This window comes from Passer domesticus, chromosome 3, assembly GCF_036417665.1.
Source record: "Passer domesticus isolate bPasDom1 chromosome 3, bPasDom1.hap1, whole genome shotgun sequence".
NCBI classification, from domain to species: Eukaryota; Metazoa; Chordata; class Aves; order Passeriformes; family Passeridae; genus Passer; species Passer domesticus.
The window spans coordinates 61444248-61467742 of NC_087476.1; the positions used below are offsets into that span (position 1 = coordinate 61444248).

At 39.6% G+C, this 23495-nt stretch overlaps 1 protein-coding gene across 7 annotated transcripts in view; it reads left to right on the forward strand.

The window, feature by feature from the left end:
* Positions 1 to 23495, forward strand: part of TULP4 (TUB like protein 4) — a 150334-nt gene that overhangs the window by 72197 nt on the left and 54642 nt on the right. For all 7 annotated transcript variants that reach the window (XR_010358749.1, XM_064413428.1, XM_064413430.1 and 4 more), the window contains exons 3-4: positions 22906 to 23034; positions 23329 to 23490. Coding sequence is in view for 6 of the 7 variants with exons in the window: in XM_064413428.1 (XP_064269498.1) it covers positions 22906 to 23034; positions 23329 to 23490 (291 nt within the window). In the remaining variant the exon portion in view is untranslated. The remainder of the gene's footprint in view (positions 1 to 22905; positions 23035 to 23328; positions 23491 to 23495) is intronic.

The window sequence follows — 23495 nt, forward strand, 5'->3', positions numbered from 1 at the left end:
TGGTTGAGAGATGGTGCTTCACAAGGACACGAGGAAGAAGATGAAGGGAAACTAGCATGAGGTTGTACAAAGATTTGGTGGTGGGGAAGAAATAGGATGAGTTTGGATAGAAAGGAGCTAAGGAAATTTAAGCATGGTATGAAAGGGAAAACAGTATTAAACACTATGGCCTGCCATTGCCATGATAAGCCCTGCCTTCATGAGTCTCTTGTCAGTAAATGTCTGTGAAGGCCACCAGGAAAATCCCCCAGCACTGTGCAAAAGAGGGCATCTGGGCTACAGTAGGCCACTAACATTCACTGGGAAAAAAGAGAAGAATTTAGGTAGTTCTTTTGACTCAATGAGACACAGCAGAACCTGAAAATACCAGCAGAATTATGCCCACTTTACCCACTTGATCCACTTGGTGCTATTTAAAGGCCAGCATTTGCCCTCAGCAGTGTCAGCTCCTCCTTATTCTCACTGTATGGTTAATGTAGGAACCTGTTGGAGATGCTAGTGGTTTGGGACTCCAGATGCATGGGGTTAATCCCAAATTGTCCACTCACAGGCTGTGTGATCCTGGACCAGCTAATCTAGCAGAATGTGCTTTATTTTCCCCATCAGTAATTTGGGGATGATGATTTCTAACCACCCACTGTAAGGCCATTGAGCTCCACGAATGCCACGGTTCACAGAAGAGCTGAGAAGTGCTGGTTGTGCTTTTAATGACAGTTTCTTTCTGTCTGACTGGTGACTGTTTCCTTTTTCTCTTTGGACCATTGTGTGACTGTATTAGGACAGAAATTGAGAAGAAAGAAAGGAACTGCTGGGGATAATAGGTATGGTGTAACAGGGACAGCTTTCTGTCTTATTATCCAGACTCACTGCTCGGCCAAAACTGGATGCATTTGTGTCTGCAGGCTGGACTGACTCAGACTTTGTAGGGAGTAATTTCAAAGACATACAGACCTCCCTAATGACACTTAGTTTATATGAAATCATTCTAAAGGATGTGGCTTTATTAAGTGATTGTGAGCAAGTTGGACCCAGGCAGAGTGCTCGTTTTGTAGCTGTTGTGATGGTGCTGCGCGTGCTGTGATCTTTGGGCTGCGGGATCAGGCAGCGCCACGGGAACACAGAAGGGTGAGAAGACTAGGAATGGGGAGACTGTAGAATAGCACATTTATTGCACATCATACATTGTTACATGAATGTTTTAAGAACTCTGTGCACCTGCCAATCTTTGAACAAGAGAGCTTTTTTGTTTCCTGTTTGTTCTTGCTCTTCTTACTACTTGCAGCTCTCTTCAAGCAGAGAAAGCACCTCAGTGCTGTTCTGTAGATGATTCAGGTGCTGATTTATGGTGTGTATCTGTATGTATGCATTTGGATTTGAATTCAAATGAGAAGCTGTGTCAATGTCATAGGTATCTAACATTGAGAAGCAATTGCCTTTCAGTGGCTTATGTGCTATATTTAGTACGATTCTTATGAATATTTTCGACCCTTGTCATTCTGTCAGAGTTGTCATTGAGGAACATGCTCAGGTCAGAAAGCTTTTGGTATGTCTTATTGTTAAAGGAGAAGATGATATCATATATAGCATAGAGATCAAGAAAATTCTCATTTACTTCCAGGTTTTGGAGTAGCAATCAGTGCATTGCTGCATTCATAGGAGTCTGTGAGAGTAGTTGGGCTCAAAAGGCAGTTGGCTGAGAAAGTGCAGAGTTAATTCTATTAACACCTTGCAGTAACACCACTTCTTGTATTAGATTAGAATCTTTCCTTCTTTCCTGGTCTTTTTTGGTGCTTTTGTTAGTGACTTTTTACAAGGATGTGTAGTGACAGGACAAGAGGGAATGGCTTTAAACTGAAGGAGACTAGTTTAGGTTAGATAATAGGGAGAAATTCTTTACTGTGAGGATGGTGAGGCACTGGAACAGTTGCCCAGGGAAGCTGTGGTGCCCCATCTCTGGAAGTGTTCAAGGCCAGAATCAAGGCCAGTGTTCAAGGATGGCTCTCTCAGCAACCAGGTCTAGTGCAAGGTGTCCCTGCCCATGGCAGCTAGATGGTCTTCAAGTTTTCTTCCAATTTCTGACCACTCTGATCCTCTGTTCATGAGAGTGAGCCCAGCAGGAAGCCAGCAGATGGTAGACTGCTCTGCAGCCCAGTATCTGTGCTGCTGCTTTGCTCCCAGAAGCTTCTGCAGCTTTGGTCCTCAAAGAAGCCTGCAAACCCTTCTGGGAAGCTGCTACAAGAGCAGATTAAAGTGCTTAGATGTTCTTTTCGGGAACAAGCCCAATTCAGCTGGTTTTGAAGAACCAGATACTTGTGAACTTTAGAGGCTGATATCTTTCTCAACTGCAGTATTTCTTTAAACCTCTCTCTTTAGTTGTTTCTGTCCTAGCTCTTCCTCTGTAACCTGTGCCTGTTGGGTAACAGAAGCCAAAACTTGGATAAAAGTATTTTGACATTCTTTTGTCTCAAATCCATGTGAAAAGGTACAGATGCAGATTTTTTTTTTTTTTTGGGGGGGGGGGGGAAACTTACACAAAACATTATATTGGAAATATAGTAGGTAAATATATATTTTATGTTGCATTTCCATGTGGTGTAGCATTACCTCGGGAGAGCTTTTGTCTTTGTGCCACATGACACAGTTCTTCCGTACAAACCTGGCTCTAGGGTTGAACCCCTTTCTTACAATGTGCCTGTGGTTGTGCTTAGGAGTCTTAAAACCCTCCCTGGCAAGTTGATGTTCTTGCTTTTATCCTACTTACCTGCTGTCATAATATTTGCCTCTAAGCATTACTGGTTGAAAATAGTCCCTTAAGCCACTCCAGATTGTTCAGTCCAGTACTGTAGAGTGGTCTTCTTTCTACACTGACCTCTCTTTGAAAAACATTTTTTTTTATCACCTCCTCTCATCCGTTTTCAGAAGACTGTGGCAGTAATTCCTGAATGCTCTTCATGATTCCCCAGCTGAGAGTTTCTCTCCTAGAATAAGTACCTCCAATGTCTGCCATTATCAGTCATGAAATACCTAGTGAACAAAATACAGTACTGTAAATTGTGGTTAATATCCTGCAGTGGTGATATAAAGTGGACTTGATGCCTATTTTTAACTACAAAATGTAGTTAGTGTATGCTTCAGGAATAGAGAATGCCATTAGAAAAGATGACTTAACTGAATTGGATTTTTTTTTTTTTAGCAGGAGAATTAAAAAATCAAGAAGGTTAATGAAGTAATGGTAATTTGTGGTCCATGGGAGTCTTTTAATCTTTCTTTCTGTTCTTAAGAGTAGCATTGCTGTGTCCTTAGTGTAGTGACTGTAGACTTAAGATTAAAAAAAGTGGGGTTTGTCAATTTTACCCTTATTTCTGGAGCTTGCTTCTCATTTTGCTGGATCGTGATAAAAATGAGAATTACTTAAATCCTACATCCAGGGAGTCAGGTTTTGGACTCTGAGAGCAGAAATGGCTTAAAAGTATTATGTAGACTTCAAATGCTTGGGCTGTATGAGCAGGGATAAGTCTCAAATGAGAGCTTTGTTAAACAGTAAGAGTATGCACAGCTTGAGTCTTAGAACAGTGCGGATTTAGCTAAAAAAAACAACCCCAACAAACCAGAACAATTGGGAAGACAAACCCTTTCCTATGGATGAATTATCGTATCCTCTAGATTTTGGGTACATGGTGAGAGGGTAAGTTAGCCTGGATCACATAGCTGCCCAAAAAGGAAGGGGTTTTAGGATCTGTTTGTGGAGTATATATATTTCTGGCCTTCAGCCTCTTTTAATTCACTTCACATGAGGATTGTGCATTATTTATAGTGAGTGTGGGAGATGGAAAGAGTACTGTGGAAGAAAGAAAAATAAACCTTTCAATCATGAATTCTGTTTTTGGCTGCAATGCCAGTTTGGGGAAAGTTGCCAATAATTTTGCACCCAAAATAGAAGTGCTAAAATCCCCCAAAATTCACCAGTCTCGCTCATGATCTGAATATTTTCTCAGATTATAGTTAGGAAGCAAAGCATAGTCTTGAGGCATGCATCATCCTCATGATGAGAAGAGCAGATCACCCTCTTCTAACTCATGTCCTCCTGCTGCCTTTAATGGCCAGAGAGGACCTCTGTATTCAGGGCCTGTAGAAACAAGCCACAGACCCCTTGGCCTGCTGCTTCTGTCATTGCCATGCTGTCAAGGGGCATGGATGCACTTCCATGGGCAGCCTTGTGCTGTCACAGCTTATTCAAGAGGTTTATTTTCCTGCACTGTAGTTCAGCAACAGCTCAATAGTTGTGAGGCATTCTTTCTGCAGTCTGATGTGCGGTGTGGCCACTCACACAACTGTGTTGGTCCTAATGAAGGAACAGTAAGGTGGGAACCAGCTGTGGGGACAAGCAGCTGAAGTGGGAATTTTGCCAATTTGTGCAGCAGCTCTTCCTGAGTCTCCCACAAAGAATGATGCTTAGAAGAGTTCTCTCAACCAACCTGAGAGGGTCTGTGTAGATCCTAAGCACTGCCCTGGCACTGTTCAACCATGCCAACCTCTTGTTCAAAGTTTGCATCACGTCACGCCATTTCGTGCATTTCTGGTTTCACTTTCAGCTGAACTGTTCATTCTGCTTAGTGCTATGGTAAGGATTACTCGAAGAGTTGTTTAAAAAACAGGAGGATTGCATACTGTGACTGTCAGCTCAGGTTACTGGTAAGGGAAGGCAATGCCCTGTATTGTTAAAGCAAGTCAAATGTTATTTGTTTTGGGCCTTGTTACAGAGTGGCCTAATAAACTCCTGTTCAGCCTAGTAACAGAGAATGTAAAGATATGTGATGCTTGAGAGGAACAAAAGGATCAAACAGCATGGGCAGGGGTTTTTGTTGGGTTGGGGTTTTTTTTTTTGTTTTTTGCGGCTTTTTTGTATATGTTTTACTTTTAACGTACTCTACTTGCTCTTGCATGGCTACTAGAGACTGCAAAGGGACACTTTGCATGTTTAAAGTATCTTACATATAGCTGTGATGAGTAGGGCAAAGAGTAAGACACAGTGATTCAGCCTGAATCTCTCGTGGAGCTATTAACTCTCCTTATCTCATAAGAAAAAGTGAGAGTGGCTCTTTAGGATAAAGGAGATAAGGTCTGTAGGAGACAGACATTCTCAGTAATCTCATTAATCCTCTTCATTTTTTTAATTAATGTCTATCATGTTCATTTACTCAAGTATTCAAAAGTCATCTCAGATGCAAAATTCACAAATTTAAGCTTAAAAATATTAAACTTTTACAGCTTTTTGTCTGTTGAACTGTTAATATTTGTTATTCTACTGATGACCGCATTAAAATACTTGAATATTTTTGTGTGTTCAACTATAAATGAGATTACTTTGTAACCTTCTGATGTGTTTTGAAATCAGTCAAACAGGGAGAAAGTTACAGTAAAAGTGTTCCCTGACAATGCTTTAACACCAGGAACATTTTTTCCTGTAGTCCTGCAAGTGAGAGAAGCAGGGAAGGGAGAATCTATTCTTCCACCCACAGTAGATCCTGGGCAGTACCTCTGCCCTCAAAGGAAAAGTAAGCCCAAAAAGTAATCCTACTGCACATAAAAATGAGTCTCAGAAGGCCAAAATGCTGGCAGTGGAGCACACAGCTGAAGGAAAAAAGGAGGAACAAATATCAGAATGTGCTTTAAATGAATGAGAAGCTGGAAATTGGTGAGACAACTGATGGGCCTGCTGGGTGAATTGCTGTGCACAGAGGGAGCATTCAAGAAAGTAGAATATTGCAGAAATGTTAAATTATTTATTAGTACCAGTCCTCACCACAGATTTGTGTCCAAATTTATTGAGAGCTCAAGTATGAGGTGGCTGAGGTGTTAGACAAAATATATGCAATCTTACTAGAAACAGCATAATAAGACTGTGGAACTATAAATGTGTTAGAAGGCTCTAGGAAGCATCTAGAGAATTATATCCCAGTAAGTTTATACTGGTAGTTGGCAAATTAGCTGAAATAAAAATTACTGTCAGGTCACAATTCATAGCTTGCTGAGATTGCACAGAAGGGAATGATGCCAGGCTGACAGGGAGAAAGGTGTTTTGGAGTATGGGACATCATTTGATTCAAATCATGAAAGCTTTTAGAAAGTTTTGTTGTCCTTCATGATTGGTTATTAAGAAACATGGTGTGACTAAGATGGCTCAAAACCTGTATTGAACATAGAAGCAAAAGGTGCATTACCCAGTTAGATCTGTTAACAGTGGTATGTTGATAGATCCCCACTTCAAACTGGTGGGTACTGTGCTGTTCTCAGAAGCATGAAACAGCACTGTTGTGCCATTTTGCCTGCCCCATTAGCCCTGCTGAAAGGCAGAATTGGGAATTGCCTAAATGGTGTCTGATCCCTGAGCATGGAGAGCTATGAGGCTGTCAGTCCTACACCCACCCTTGGAGAACTCCACTTAGGAAGGAGCTGGACCTGAGGATAGCAAGCTCTTTTTTGGTATGTGGCTGACTAGAAAAATACAATAGTAATAGAAAAAAAAAATCCAAGTAATTTTGAAAAGTCATTAACAATGGGCATTAAGAATAGGAAAAGTAATAAAGAACAGCATAGATATTGTTACCAGAAGTAAAAGCTGATATATCTAGAACGCCCTTGTCTCACCTCAAAATAGCATTCGAGAGTTAGTGGGAGTTCTGGAAACACAAGATGAAACTGAAAAAGAATTTGGGAAGTCTCAGTCGTGGAGAGTAACTGAAGAAAATTGTGACTCTTTACCTTAGAAAGCAGATGAGTCAGAGGAGAGGCATGCTAAAACTGTATAAACCAGCAAATGGTAATGAGAAGGTAGATTGGGGTAAGTTTCTGTTTGCTTGTCTTAAAGAACTAAAGTGAGTGACTATTTAAAGAAATCTGAAGGTTGCAAATTCCAAAACTGATAAAAGGAAATTCTTGTTCAGATCTATGATTAAAGTGTGAAAGTCACTACAGCAGTAAGTTGTTGTGCTGAAGAATTCATCAAGGTTTTAAAAAGGTTACCTTAATAGATATCAGAAATATTTACAGCTGCCATAATCCATGTTGGCCAGTTTTCGAGGGAATATTAGACTTAAGTTTTTAAGACTAGCTACCAGGGATATCTTCATATTCTGTGGCTGGTTGTCCTTCCTTCTTAACATAAAGTGTTAGGTTAGTGGTGTAATTCATTAATAGTTGTATGCAAGAAGTGAAAATACTTCTGATTCTCAGTAACAAGCCGGAGAGCCCCGCTGTGTGGGTGGTGCCTGAATTCAAAGTGGCTTGGTCTCTTTTCAGGCATTGAAACAGAGTAGCCCAGTAAGGGTCATTCCCAGCATCCCTTGAAGTCACCAAGATCCATGGCTAAGCAGGTGCATGCAGGGATGGGATTCCAGAAATGTAATCATGTCAGGAATTGATGTGATCTTAAATTTGGGTAGAAGGTGTTGGATTGTTTTTTTTCGGTCATATGTGCATTATATGTGTGAGTAGAAGATCGTTGCCTCTTAAAAAGGCCCTAAAGGAAGAGAGCTTTCTGCACTTGTGTTCTGGAGTTCATTTCACTTACAGTGACTGGAGGGCATGATGTAAGGAACTGTTGTCTTTGCCTGAAGTCTTCAGTTAAACGGTTAAAGGAAATAATCATCATCATCAAACCTAAGCTAAGAAAATTACTGGTTTTGTTTGCCTGCAAAAGCACATCTCGTTGGGGCAGTTCCAGTGCTCATGGTTTTCATGGATATGCATGTATGTGATGTGTATGTGAGTACATAGTGATGAGCAGTTCATTATTTTTGTCAAGATTTTGGTTGGATTAAATTATATTTGTCTGTATGTGAATTTGATGCTGGCAGGACATCAGCCAGTGAGGTCATGAGGTCCTGCCATTTTACCTGATAGTAACCTCCCCAGGAAAGTACCCGCAGTCGTACATTCAGCTCAGAGCTGGTGTAGTTATTATCTTGATTTGTGCTTCTTTGTAGGTGACATGATATTTTAGGATAATTCAAAATATTCCAAACAATAATTAATGATATTGTATACAGATTTCAAAGGTATGAGTTAGATATTTGAAAATACCTTGGAAATAAAATCCTCCTGGGAAAAGAAAGCTATGCAAAAAAAGAAACTAATTTCTGCTTAATTGCCAGAAGATAAGGTAATTCCAAAATGTTAATGGAAAATGCTGATATTTGGCCTTCAAATGGCAAGCATAATGCAAGTCTGCTGATTGGAGTCAGTGAAATGGTATGGAAAAAAACCCTCCCTACTTGAGATTTTGGGGAAATCAATGCCTGATAAATTGTGCATATGCCTTTGCAGTAACAATAACAGAATTCTGGAAAGATTAAGAAGGCTGGCATGATTTCTGTTAAAATAGCGTTAACTAACTGGGTCATAAATGCAAATAGGATTATTAACTCTGGATGACTGGCTTATGGTTGCAGTGTCTCAGCTACTGGGCTTTCGTGGCATTAACAACAGACTCTCCAGTGCATGAGTCCGCATCACATGGTTTTATTTTTAGTACTGATAAATCTAATATTTGAAGAGCATGTGAAGCTGGGCACTGAAGGTGTCTCAGTAGCTGCCTCTCCTGCACTCCCTCACTCTGCAGGGACACTCTGCCCAGGGCTCCTGAATCGCACTCTGTCCTGCTCAACAGAGGCGTCAGCTTTCGCAAATGGCGCGTTAGGAGCAAAATCGTTCTTCTGATACTGAGCTTGGGATTTGGTGATTAATGCAGTGTCAGGATGGTTGGGAGCGTGGCTGCAGGCCAGGCAGGATGCCCTGCCATGGCTCATACCAAGCAGTGGTCGGGTGTGAGCATCATGTATATGGCTGTATAGAAATGATGGCAAAGTGGGATATAACTGCAAGGATGTGGTTGGTGCTGACATGGAGGTTTGCTGAAATACTTCTGGCTGGTGGGCTGGGAGGGCAAAGCAGGAGGAGGCAGCACTTGCCATGAGATGAATATCCAGCATCCAGCTGAAGCTCTGGGATAGTGGATGATGGAGGAAGCTAGTAGGTGAGAGCTGTGGCTGTGGGATCTCTGTGCTCCACTATTTGGGGATGCTTAGCTGCAGCCTTCTCAGCTCGGCTTCATCTCCTGGCCTGTGCTAGCTGAGCTTGGTCATGAGTCAGCTTTCTGGGGTTCCTTGCCTCCTGCATCTAAACATTGAGGTACTTGATGGTCCCTCTAGTATCCTTGAGTCGAACACAGAGTACTCTTTGGTGCTGCATAGAGAACTTGGTGAAAACCACTCTCTGTTGGATGTAGGGTCCCAGTGTTGATTCCGTGCTTTTGATCTGTGGCTCTAGCACTCCATCTCCCTGCTTTTGGAGAGAGGGAGACTGCCTGATTTCTCTGTTATGATATGATGCACTCAGAACCATCCATACAATTATTCTCCCTCCCCAGACCACTAGCTGCTTGATATGAACAAACAATTTCCAAGTAGAGCTGTTTGATCGTCATGCTAGTGGTGTCACTGCTCTAATTATTAAAGTTTCTGAGAAAGTTAATGTTTCCTGGGCTGTTGCACTCCATTGCTCTGTAGGAAATGTTGTGCTCTCGAAATGTAGGCAGACTAACATTTCAAAGTGTAACAAGAGCACACACAGAGCAAAACTTACTGGAATGACTGATTGCTTGCAGACGTGAAAACAGCTCTCAGACCATCTAGACAGCCATCCCCTATACCCCCAGACTACAGACAGACACAAAAATGTGATTTAATCATAGTTATAGAAAGACACAGATCATTCCTCTTTACCCTCCTGCACTGGATAGGACTGTTCTATATGCGATATAGAAGAGGACTTTTTCTTTATCACATACTTATCCTGAAATAATGTCTTTAGTCGATGTATGTGCAACACTTCAGCACTGAAATGAACTTTAAAGTCATACTGTTCCATAAAAACTTTAGAAAATAAAGTAATGTATGTTCATTAATAACCACAATTATTTTTCTCAGTTAATAAATAAGAAAACAGTGTTTTAATAAGAGAACCACTGAACTTCAATAACCACATCAGTTAAAAAAATTCCCTGCAATATACCTTTTTACAATATGTGAAAATTTGTACGAAGTGCTTCCAAAGGTTGGCTTCATTCCACCTTTTCTTTTAGAACACTGTTCAACTATTCCGTTCATTGCTAAAAGCTTTACTTGGTATTTAACTTAACATACAGTTTCCTGAATATCATCATCCTATTTCTTACAGTAACATTTAATATCGTGCCTTCCTTGTTTTTTCATGTCATTCCAGTACTTGCTGACCCTTTGCATGACTACTTTGCCAGTATACATTCTTTTATTTTATTATTTACCTCTAATACAATATCTCAAAACTTGGATTGCTTTCCATGCTTTAAAACTCTTTTAAGAAGGAAAAAACTTACTTTAAAATCTGTAAATCATAAAGAAATGGAAATTATGCATAGAATGAAAGCAAGTGTTTTCTCCAGCCCTGTCTGAAGTAATGCTGCAGGTGAGGGGTCAGTGTTTTCTGCTTTTGAGTTTGAATTCATTGGACTGTGACAGTCAAAGAGACCTGCTGGCAGTGCTTTTCCTAATGCACTCAGGATGCCATTGACCTTCTTGGCCACCAGGACCCACTGCTGGCTCATGGAGAGCTTGTTTTCCACCAGGACCCCCAGATCCTTCTATGCAGAGTTGCTTCCCAGCAGGTCAGTCCCCAGCCTGTGCTGGCACCTGAGGTTATTCCTCCCCAGGGGCAGGACATTGCATTTGCCTTTGCTGAACTTCAGACAGTTCCTCTCTGCTCCTCTCCCCAGCCCTTCTGAAGGGCTGCACAGCCCTCTGGGCTACCAGCCACTCCTCCCAGCTTTGAGTGTCAGTGATATCCCAAAGAGGCATCTGTCCCTTCGTCCACGTCACTCATGTATTGAACCTTGGGGGACACCACTAGTGACAAGCATGCAACTGGACCCCATGCCACTAATTATGACCCCAGCAATGTACTCTAAACATTAAATGTTCCATATGTTCGTTGACATGCAAGTGACTTGAGATAGGAAACATCTGCTCATTTTGCTTGGTGAAATTTTCTTAAGGATTTTACTGAAGGGAAAAAAAAAAAAGGAACAGAAATGTTTGTACTTTACTGCTTTTCCTCTCTCTTTTTTTTTTTTTTTTTTTTTTTTTTTTTTTTTTTTTTGTGAAGCAAAGGATAAACCAGACTATAAAAATTACTTTAAAGTGATGCAGTGCATATAAGCTAGCTGGCTCAGGCTCTTGGATACAGATCAGACAACTTCCATCTCTAGTCTGTGGTTCCTGTACTGGTTGAGTTGTTAAAGGTTGAATATTGTTGCTGTTTGGCCTCTGCTAGTCAGTTTTAGCTCAGTTCCTTGAAAATTGCTTTCTGAACCACTGGTAATCAATATATTTGTTAATATTTGCTTTAGATGAGGTGTAATATTGTCCTTAGTTAGATATGTCTTACCTGTCACCCTTCCTGCCAGCACTCTGATGGTTTCATGGTGACCCCTATGGCCCAGGGATTACATTCCCAACCTATAGTTCATCCCTCTCGAGGCCAATAGTAATTTTACAGTTCTGTAGAGCAAACCGTCCCTGCAGAGCTTCCCTAGCCTGGTTTTTACTTTGTCTTCAAGCCTAACAACTCCAAAGGCTTGATCATAACATGTACATTTTCAACAACACGGAGGTCAGTTTTAGTTGAGACTTCTGTGTGCCACAGTGATAAAGTGATTTGTGCTTTCTGGGGTTGTCCACGTTGCCTGTCCCAATAACTAATTTAACCCTGTGTTTATAGCTCCCTTGTGTTCTCTGGAGGGTCAGGCAAGTGAAATTATTGGTCGCTTGGCCAACTGCATGATGATACAGTTTTTATTTCACGGAGGAATAGCAAATGTACATAAAACTTCTTAAGAGAGGTTTGCTCTGAAAACAGTCTGTGCAGAACTGCAGGCCAGCCAAAGCAAGGATAGCATTTTAAAAATCTGCTATTTGGCATTTCTTAGAGTATGGCATTTCTTTATCTGGTATTCACATTGTCAGAAGTTTGTATCATATTACTGAAAATTAAGTGGACCAGTGTGTCTCAAGCCTGAATCAGAGCCTTCATGGGGGTAATATATGTGTGTATATATTAACAAAATAATTCTTGGTAGGTATCTGTTGTCTTATTTATTCTAATATGCTAAGCTGAATGTCTTGCATGTAAATATTGGGATTTTTAGTTATTGTGTTGTTAATTTAGTTCTCCTCTTTATACCTTTCTGTCCTGAGAGGTGCAGGTGCTGAGTGACTGTTCTGCCCTTCCTGCATTCCCTGTTTTACTGACTGTTCCCTCCCTTACACTGTCCTTCTTGGAAGTAGACACTATTTCTTTTTCCACTTTGTTTTCTATGTCCATCTCAGCAATTGCACAGTCCCTTCAATAGCTGTCCTAAACACCACCAGCTGAACATTGCATGAGTGACCCCAGTGGGGCAGCCAGCAGGTGGGGCTCAGGTGGTGGCCTTGTGCTGGAAGTCAAAGCAGGTGTCCTACCTTTGCAAAATAACTTGGTGGAATTTCCTCAATCCCACAAAAGGGTTAGGGATGCACAGTCTCTGTGAGTCACACAAAGACAGTCCAGGCAGTCCAATACAAATGTGTATAATTGCTGTCTTTTCTCAGTGTCTGTGACTAATTTAAGGTCACCAGTATTCCTCAGGTGGACAGAAATGTGCTATAATGGTGTGTAAATCACACAGAGGTCATATGGGTGGGCTTGATGATTGGGATAACAATAGTTGGGTATTTCAGATAGCAAAGTAGTCCCACTTCAGCAGTGAAGTGCCCAGCTGTACCATCTGTCTCAAATCCACCTTATAACTCAGCTTAATTACATTGGGGCATAGCTATTATCACCTGGGAGTTCATCATAGATTTGGAGAGCTGATCTATGCTTCTGCTGAAGTTTGGTTTATTTTTAGTTCCTTGTATTTGAAAAAAATAACTAGGGTTGAAGTATTGTAGCTCTTGGAGAAATAATTGTGCTTGGACAGCACTCTCAGACACTCCTTGTGAATTTTAAGGTCTTTTCTGTTTACATGGCTGACAAAAATCAAGTTTTTACTGTATCTCTTAAGGAGTGAAGTTCATCTCCTTGGAGAGGGCTTGCAGGAATTTTGTGCTGCAGTCAGGTTCTATCTAAGGCTTGTTTGATGGACCTTTACACTGATTTCATCTAAGCAAGTTCAAGCTAAATTATAATCTAACCTGTAAAATCATGAAGATGGTCACTGATCAGCTTCTGATTATAAAATGTCCACCACAAATGCTAATGATGATGTTCAGAAACCTGGAATAATGTTACTTAACTGTTGTGCTGTATGACTTTGAATAGCTGATGAGCAAAAAATGATCTGTCACCTTGGTATATTCGAGCTAGACAGACTTAGTGTATTTGATAGGGGCCGATCCTCTGTGTGTGGTCGTGAGACACCACTATTTTTCTGGCACTTCTCAGAATAGACTCCAGAAAGTGAAGAACTTGTGTTACCTCCTTCCTCTTGTTAGCTAGCACAGTTTTATGTAACAGAATTTATATTACATTTTTAAGAGTTTTCTTGTAAAATTTCCTAATAGAGGGGGTTTTTTTTCTTTTTTAAATATTTTTGTGATTAATGTATAAAGTTATAAAATTATATTTCACTACTATATGAGCAGTTGATCAGGAAATTTTTGCCACTGAATTGGGAAGATTGAGTATAAGGGAGAGTGTGTCTGTCAGAGTCACTTCACTGGCTTTTTCAGCAATACAGTGCCCTGGGGATATTCCTGAACAAGACATTATTTACAGGGTGGAAGATAGTACAGGAATTCCTAAGTAGCTGCTGTTAGAATGTTGAGTAGAGCTAGCTGATTCTGAGTTGGAATGGTTTTCAGTAGTGTTTATTGTTAACCTGTTTCCTCTGTTCTGTTTTGTTGGGGGTTTTTTTGTTTGTTTGGGTTTTTTTGTTTGTTTGTTTTGGTGTTTTGGTGGGGTTTTGTTTTGTTTTGGTTTGGTTTTTTTTCTTTATTTTTTGGGGTTTTTTTTAAGGGGGTGGTGTTGGGGTTTTGTGGTTTTTTGGGGGTTTTTTTGTGTAATCACTTGGTGCTCCTTCATTTCGGATATTTTTGAAAGGAAGAGAGAAAAGAAAAGCTATAGATTCTCTTACAAGATTTCTATATCTCTGCATCCAATATTTTCTCTATTTTTAGCCAAGTAAAAAAAAAAAGATAGTATTTTAAATCTGCTTTATGCTTGGGGTGTTTTGGTTGGATTTTTTCTTCCCTCAAACCTTCTAACAAAGATGTATATGGACTCTGAATTCCTGTAGCACTGATGAGGCATTGGTGGATGTCTGTGAATGTTATTTTCTTCTTAAAGCATGAGGTTCATTTACAATGAGCTTCTCATACTCAGTCCAAAAGTGAATGTAAATGTTTAGGTTTTTGAAATGGTCCTGATTTATACCATCTGTAATGTAATTTTGTCAGATGATAGTTAAATGAGCATTAGGCTTGTGTACTTTTAATTTAGTGTACACTAAATACCAGAGATTTTACAGAGATTTAAAATCTACTGCTTTTTTTTAAAATTTTTTTTATTTTCTTGTGGGAAAATACTCCACCATAAATGCTCAAACCCAAGGAACTTCCAGCTCAGCACAGTTATTGCATGTGTCTTATTTTAACAGGAATGAGCCTTTCCTAATCATGCTCATCAGCAATTTGCTAGAAAGAGATGGAACTATATTGTTCTTGGTCTTTTGGTCTTACAGCAAAATGGTTGTTCACCTTTAGCTGGAATAGTTGTCTCTGCTTTCTTTATTACAGTGTTTTATCTGTTTGGAAACTACAACAAAGTGAAATCTTTTTCTTACAGAGGAAGGCAATGAAAGTACTATTTTATCCTTTGCTTATCCTTCCCAACATTCAGTTTTGATTTATTTTTATTTAACTTGGACTTTCCCTTGTATTTAAAGGGAGTATGTATGGGCAATTAAACAGACATATCTTACAGCCTAAGTCCAGGATGACCATTGACAAGAGACAGTGGTAGGAATGTTCATGCTATAAAGGAAGTTGCCTCAGTGTGTGGCATAACTGTAAAATGATTTTTCTGTGGAAGCAGCTGTCTTTTCTGTGAAAAAGCTTTTGGGACCTGAGAGTCCTTGTAAAGGAAAAGGAGTCAAAAGCACATCACAGGCCTTCTCACTGTCACACTGTTGTGTGCAAGATGGGAGAAGAACAGACCTCCACCAGATTCCCTTTCAGGAACATAATAGTGTGCAGCTATCTTGTGCATATGGGTGACTAAGTCTTAATTTTTCAGGCCTTAATTATTTTCCTTCAGATTATAACCAGCTATTTTCTTTAAAAGCCCCTGAAGGAATAGTTAACAAACTTAACTGAGAACCAGTAGCTGGATACCAACACCTTCTCATCCATGTTGGATTCATATCACCTGTTATTTTCCTCGCGTGCAATTTTCTATTCTGACCTGTCAGATCTGCTGCTGCCCAAACACATGTCTGGGATATACTTTGGGTACAGCAAATTTCTGTTGGTGTGGTTTTATTTTTTTTTAATGTCCCACAAAGCTGTGGTTCTCTGAAGTTACAATTAAATGTGGTGAGTCCAAAGTGAAAAGAGTAATTCCTTTAGAACTGTGAGCCACTTCATTCACAGGAGCATTACACTTCTTGTTTGGTACCTGTGAGGAGTCTTGGGCGTGTTTTCCTCTAAAGTAGGCGATAATGTAACACATTCTGTGTTCTGTGAGCAAATAAAATGGTAATGTTGCAAATGCTTGGGACTAATAGACATTGAGGAGGGTGTGTTTCTTAAAATGAAGTGTATCACTTAGGGAGACTTGTAAAGCTTTAGAGCCTTTCTGGGTCCTTGTCTTGGCAGTTTACTATCAAGGCCCCTAAATGTATTCAGTGAGATGTTGACGGTCTAGGTATTTTTAAGACAACATCTTACACTAAAGGCATTCCTTCCTCAAAGCAGCTCTCAAAAGACTTTTTTTGCCATTGTCTATTTGCCAAAATAACTTCCTTAAGCTTTTAAAGATCAGACTGCCAGTCTGATCTTTAAAATCCATTGGGGATTTCATGCCAACCATATGGCACCTTTCAAAACCAGGTATATGTGGTGGGTTGGATGCCAACTTCAAGATACCTTTTTAAAATAGGTGTGTTTGTCATTCATCTGCAAAGCAAATGAACAAAACTTGCTGAGGAACATCAACATTCTTCCCAGTGGGTGAGCAACCACACTGTTACTGGCAGAAGCTACCAGCCACTCAGACACAGAGTAAGTGAGCACTGGGGGAATGGATACCTCCCCTGCACGTCCTCAGAGGGCTGCTGCTGGTGAGCTGCACTGCTCCTGCCTGGCCACTTCTCCTTCTGCAGCTGCACAGGTGATCCCAGTCTTTGGCAGCCGGGTGTGTGCCCTGAGAATTATGAAAACAAGTACCAAGGAGAAAGGGAGAAAAAGTTAGAGCAAGTGCATCCAAATGGCACAGAGCTTCTGATGTATCCCTACGTTGTACTTAACTTCAGAGCTTTACCTGAGCTGTTTGAGTTCTGGATTTGGAGTAGGGTTTCACATGAAAGCCACAGACAGAAGTCTGTGGTCAGAAGAAGGCACAGGGTTGGACCTGGACCTTTCATCTCCATTAAGGTCAGCACTTTTTGCTGGTCCAGCCTTACCTCTGATTTCATTTAGCACAAGGCTAAGTCCCAGGTGACATGCTTAGCTTATTGACAATGTTATACCATGAAATCAGATTGTAAGCTTATTTTAAAACAAAAACAAAAACAAACCCAACATTGAAACTCCTTTTCAAAGACCAGAACAAGCAAGATGACAGCAGCTGCAGAATAATGCACCTCTTTCAATGAAAATGTAGGATTCTGGGATAAAGGATGTACAAGTGGCAGTGGAAAGCTGTACCAGTGGCAGAAGCTGAACCTGGGGGCTGTGAGCAGTTGCCATGCCCTTGGTGCAGGACACCACTGACCAAAGCTTATCCCAAGGCATGGATAGGGATATTACATGACATCTGTCCCTCTGGAGGCTGCTCCATCCCTTCCAGGAGGAGAGCTCACTTTTATTGTTTAGTCTAGAGAAACATGAAGAATTTTGAATTTTGGTGTTTTCTGTTTCCCAGAACTTCTTTGCCATTAATCTACGCCCTTTGTAACCTGCAGCCCCTGGCAGTTTTTCTCAAGAAGTGTAAATGCCATTACAGATTTATCATTCTTCAGCTGCAGCATGATGTTGTTATTAATAGTAGTAGTTTTTTCTTAGTAATAATGACTCCTTGATGGGTATCATACCTAGGAAGGTGACAGCTCCCTATGCAAATGAGGCACTTCCATCCGGTTGTAATGTCACTGGAAACAAAAAGTCAGAGCTCTGCAGGTGTGGGAGAGATATCATTAGACAATGCAATAGAAGACAAGGAGAATAGGAAAGATGGGTGATGCCAGCTTGCTGTCTACCACATCTGCTGCTTTTTTGTCTGGTATTATTAGTAGGAGAAATACTTTCTTGATGCTCTTTGTGTAATTGAATTTGTTTGAATGGAATTATTCTGACATTATTGTAATGGCACAAAATAAAGGTTATAAGGGAAGGTGAAAGTAAGAACAATTGCAAACAATCTGCAGTGTGAGAAATTAGGAGAGAGAAAACTTAGATAACCTTTATTTAAAAAATACTAATATTTAAAAGACAGTTAAATGTGTAATTGAACTAAACATATGCAGAACCATTTCGGACTAAATACTGGTTATAGGTAAAGTGTAGTCATTAACTACAACTCTACTGCTTGTTCTGGGTGCCTGTTCCAACTTCCAAATTATATTTTAGTTACAAAAATCCACTTCAGTCAACTAACTTCACGAGTTAACTAGTGAATGTACAAAGCTGCCACAGGTCCCTCAAGGATTGGTAGGGATGTGTATTCGTGCACATACCCATGTTATATGTATGTGATGTATGTACACATATGTGTATATACGTGTAGCTGTATCTGTACAAGGGAGGGAGAGGCACTGAAATGCCTTTAATGCATGTAAAGGTGTTTGCTCTGGTTCTTGTACTTCAGTGTTCCATTTCTGTTCCCCACACCACACCCATCTTTTTTCTTTGATAGATATACTTACAGATTTTCCCAGCTCTGTGGCCATTAATAAACTGTAATGTGTGCCAGTGTGTTGCACCTACTGTATGCACATATTTTTCCTTAGTTGTAACCATAATCAGTGTATTTATTAGGGAGTTGCATAAGCACTACTTAATAAAGCAAATAGGTGATGCTCAGTGATTACAGGTAGATTGTCCAGTCCCTTTTGTCAATGCTTTCTTTCAACCAAAAAGTTGAGTACTTTCCTAAAAGCTTAAGTTTGGAAGAAGCCTGAGTACAGACTGAGTCCTGTACTCTGCTGCTGCTGCAGGCAATAGCCTGATCTCCTCTGTTATTCTGTCCTGGGAACAGGTAGGTCTTGTGCTGTCACTGCTTGGAAGGTGGAACTTTTTCAATAACTTTCAATAGCATTAGAAATGTAGCATGATTTATCTAGGGAGGGAAAGGCCAGCTATTCCATATGCTCAGGGGAGTTAAAATGCATCTCATCCTCTGCACCCTGCAAAGATTTCAACTTCACTTGCAATTGCAGAAATGCTCATGCTGGGTACAGGAGTGTGGCTCTTCAGGTGTAGCAAACTGGGCACTAATCAAACATTGGCATGGAGTATTCTCTGCTCTCTGTTGCTGTGGCAGTCCATCTGCAAGCTCATATCCATAGCATATGTGAAAATGAATGCTGGAGAAGACCTCTATCTTTAGAGCATATGCTTCTCCCCAGTAAAATGGGTAGAAGATTAGAGATTTTAAAAAATGAGTCACTGTGACTCACTACAGTATATCCATAATAAAATCTATCTAAATTTGGTAAGGAACTCTAGGAACTAATTGCCCTAGTTACTTACCCCTTTTATTTTTTTGTAGATGTTTGTCCCTTGCTTCTCTAGCAATTATGTACTGTATGTACAGAAATAAGATTTCAGTAATGACTGTTGCGTGGTATTCTAGATTAAGGACTTCTGCTCTTGCATGTTGTGTCATATTTTCAATTATCTCCTTCAAAAACCGTAATGAAATTAGGAATAACAAAAGCTCTCAGAATGCTTTCGATTTTTGTGGTCTTGTATTGTGTTAGAAAATGTTAAAAAATATTTAAAATGTCAATAGCATGTAATAAATTAGATTATCAAACCTGGATCTCTTTCCCTCTTGGGAAGAGATCATGTTTACTTGCACATTTGCTACTCCAAAATTGCAGTTACTCAAAATTTCTTGTCTAAAATCTTAAATAGATAATGACATTGTTTGGTAGCATAGCAGCATTAAAGTATGCAGTCAGTTCTTGGGTAGCGTTTCTAGAACATTTAGGATTAATTAAATTTAATTCCCAAACATCAAGTTGGCAATTAAACCAGAGGTGTTGAAGGTCCTGAATGCTGAACTTCTAAAACAAATTTTTTACCACTATTCCTTGTAAAAAAGGAGCTCAAAGAAAATATAAGTCTGACTCAAAAGATCACAGTCTTGTGAAAAGCATCTTGTTTAGGGGCAAATTGTTGGCCTTTACATTGTACTTAATATCTTAGGCCAAGTTTTATTTGTGAGGGATCCTGCCCTGTGTAAGACAGCTGATTAATACCTGTGATACTTTTTTTTTTCAAGAGTAGAATGAGCACAGTTTTTGTTTTTTATAGAATTAAAAATAACCCACAACCAACCAACAAACAAACAAAAATACTTAGTCAATATAGGCTGTGTGGACCACAAAAGGTCCACAGACAACTTAGTTTTGTGTACCAATATTCTCACTTTTTTGAGTACAAGATAAAACAGTTCAGCCCTTCAGTACCTGTGTGAAGATGCTAAGTAGAAAGCAGAGGACCATAAAGGCAGAAGTAAAAATGGGTCCTCTGTGACTTGAAGCTGTTAGTGAAAGTAATGATATCTCTGCATTTATGGGTTAGCAGTAAAATTCCTCTTTGCAGAGGGGTAATTCAAGCTTGTGTTATTTAAGTGCGCTATCAATGGGACATGTTTTCATATGCTTTGCATTTGAGCCAACATAAAAGTCAAAAGTCATCTTAATACTTAGGGCAATCCTTCCTTTCTTTATCTCTTCTTCAGCATTGCTAAGTGTCTAAAGTGAAATTGGAAATACTCAAAGCAGTTGTGGACTCAGCACCTGTAGTCAGATGTTAAATGTAAATTACGGCATCATCTTTAAAATGACCTCGTAAAGTAACATTTGCTCTGTTTAAATGGGTTGAATTTTCAAATTACAAATTCGCTTCCTTATGAGGCTGTTATCAGAAGGCATAGAAAAATCATTGTCTCGCTTTCATTTCTCATTATAAAACAATAAGTTTATTTTGGAAGTTACTAATTTGTATCTAATTGAGATGGATGGAGGCTCTAGTTAATCTTGTTTACATTCAAATGTAGTCTTGGACGTTTTATCAAGTCTAAACAAAAGACAGGTTGTACAGAATCTGAATTAAAATTTTCAAGTTTTAACAAGATTCCTATTTAAAATAGAAAGTAAACAAAACACAACAAAGTGACTGTTGTCACTTTCCCCATAATTCATATTACAAAGTCAAGTTGTGTGTCTAATCTATAAAATGGTGTGTTTACCTCAAATCTTTGCCAGCCGGAACAGGGCAATTTTAAGACAGGCAATAGTATTCTTAATGGTGTTAGCTAAAGCATTCATGTTATTTGAACAACTAGTTCTCTTTTTTTTTCCCTGAATTTTGTCTAACAATTCATTCTGGTTTGATGCAGAATTCATTTGGTATGATCTGTGAAACATGAGCAGTGTCTAAGTCTTTAAAGATTGATGTTTTAGTGGTGATAAGTACCTTCCACTCATTAATGGTCATCATTAGCTTTGGCAGCTCCCAGCTTTTAAAGATGAATATTTTTTCAGTGTTATCTTTGAGTTTTTCTTCACTTCTTTCATAATACTGTTAGGCATTGCTGGCAAGTACACTTACTTCATTGTTGCATTTTGCCTCAGGGTGAATGAAATTATGGTTCTGTGGATTTGATTTATACCAAAATGAAAACAAAATTTTGACAAATCTGTGCTATTCTCATTTAGGTGGAAGGGACAGAGTGAAACCTCCAACAAAATGCATCTGCTTGCATTGCTATAATGGAATATTTTATTTACTGCTCTTACAACATAAGAATTTTTTTTAGAAGCTGAGTGTGATATAATCCATCTAGGGGCATCGTATAATTTGCCCAGCTGGAAACAGGACTGGTGACTTAGAGTGCAGCTGCAAGGTTATATTAAGTAGAAGCCAGTGTTTTTCTGCAAATCTCAAATGGGATTCTTCTAAGCTGTGTAACAGCAGAGATGTGATTTGTCCTACTTACTTCCCCCCATAAGCTGTACCTATGAACAAATAAATGGTTTCCTTGTGGTTGTTTAATGTTTCAAGGGTTGATGCTTCAGGCTGGTGAGCTCCACTGATAGACACGTTCTTAAGGTGTGACCTTGACACTAAGTAAGTGGAAGATCATCCCTCAGCTGTCAAGTTTAGGTTTTAGGTATGCATATTAATATCCTAGTTCTGAAAATGACTGCTGATTTCTTTGTGAATTGGGAAGGGTCTGTCTACTTAAAGCTCATCTTGGGACTGGCATCTTTAGGAGGATCAGTCCATTTCTGTAAACAACAAAATATATTTCAGGAAAATTTTGCCTGTCACTTTTAGATGACTAATTATCTATTTAGTTTTATGGAAAAGTGTCATTGCAGCTGGATGTTTATTAAGTAGTTGAAATAACACTCTACTAATTGAGTGTTTAATATATGTTTACTTTGTTTGCATACTCTCTGTCTCAGTAAAATAGCTGGGGGGGAATTTACTTGTGTGTGAATGTAAGTGTCCCATATATATCTGCATGTTTTTGAAATAAAACTAATGTGGAAAAAAATGGTTTTTTGAGAAAAAAACTCATTTGGAAAAAATGTTTTTTAAGAAACAATCACTAACAGAAAGTAAGTTGTTTTATTGCTAATTTTTGCTTCAGGCACTAGGATGACATGCTTTTTTCAGTTTTATACTGAGGTCTCGAGAGATGCTGTATTTGTTAAATTGGTATTAATTAAAAATGAGAGGGCAGTTTGGTCGGTTTAGACTTGATTAGATTCTCCAGAAAGGCTCAGATAGCTCTAATGTGGAGAGAAGAATCTAAAGCTGCTTTGTATTCCTTCTGCACTCAGTAGCAAAGCAACTTTCCTATGAAATTTCTATTTTTTAATAATTTGAGACTCTCAGGGGTTGTTTTGAATATGAGTATTCAATCTGAGTATTTAAATTGTGTGCAGAGCATGCCACTTTATTTGAAGTCAGCAAGAGGTGATGATTTGATGAAGAGTCTGACAGCCTCTGAGATTACAGTGGGGGAATCATTTGAGGGAGTGTTGGATAATCTGTGCAGGGCTTCCCGTTTGCAGCTTCTGTAATGGAGTCCTGTGTTCCAGTGCTCCCTGTGATTTTATTGAGAGTGTGCAGTGCCTTCCAAGAAGGCCTGATGGTGAGAGATTGTGCATTTCCTGACAACTGTGGCAAAACGATTCCAGCTGTTCTTGAGAGGCGCCTAATGCTGGGCCGAAAATTGCTATTTTGTGCATCTTTAGGGTTTAAATGTGATGATATTTATTTGGCAGCGTTGTTTAACTGGTTCTTGTTAAATAGCTGTTAGCACAACATGCAGTTTCAGTAATGCTGGTTTTGTTTGTAATCTTTTAAGGTTGTGCTGGTGAGATGGAATGAACCATTCCAGAAATTAGCAACCTGCGATGCAGATGGAGGAATATTTGTTTGGATACAATACGAAGGCAGATGGTCTGTGGAGCTCGTGAACGATCGTGGGGCACAGGTTGGTATGCATGGTTTCTCTGCAGCCAAGAGTGATCAGGTCCTGAGAGGCCAAATGAAGAGGACAAGGAGTGGGACTTTATACCTTTCAAAAAGCACAGGAGAAAACGAAACGTTTGTTTATTGAAAGGAATGTGCAAGAATTGTCACAAAGTCAACTGGCAATTATGACATCACAGCTTCAGCTGGGCTAATAGTTGGCCTGTCTCATTCTGTACACTGCTGCCTTTTATTAAAACAGAAAAAAAATCCTACATGGCTCATATATCTATTTTCTTGTCTTTGATATGTTAAGGTAAGCGACTTTACATGGAGCCATGATGGGACTCAGGCACTTATCTCCTACAGAGATGGATTTGTGCTGGTCGGTTCGGTCAGCGGACAGAGACACTGGTCTTCGGAAATAAACTTGGAGAGTCAGATCACCTGTGGCATATGGACTCCAGATGACCAACAGGTAAT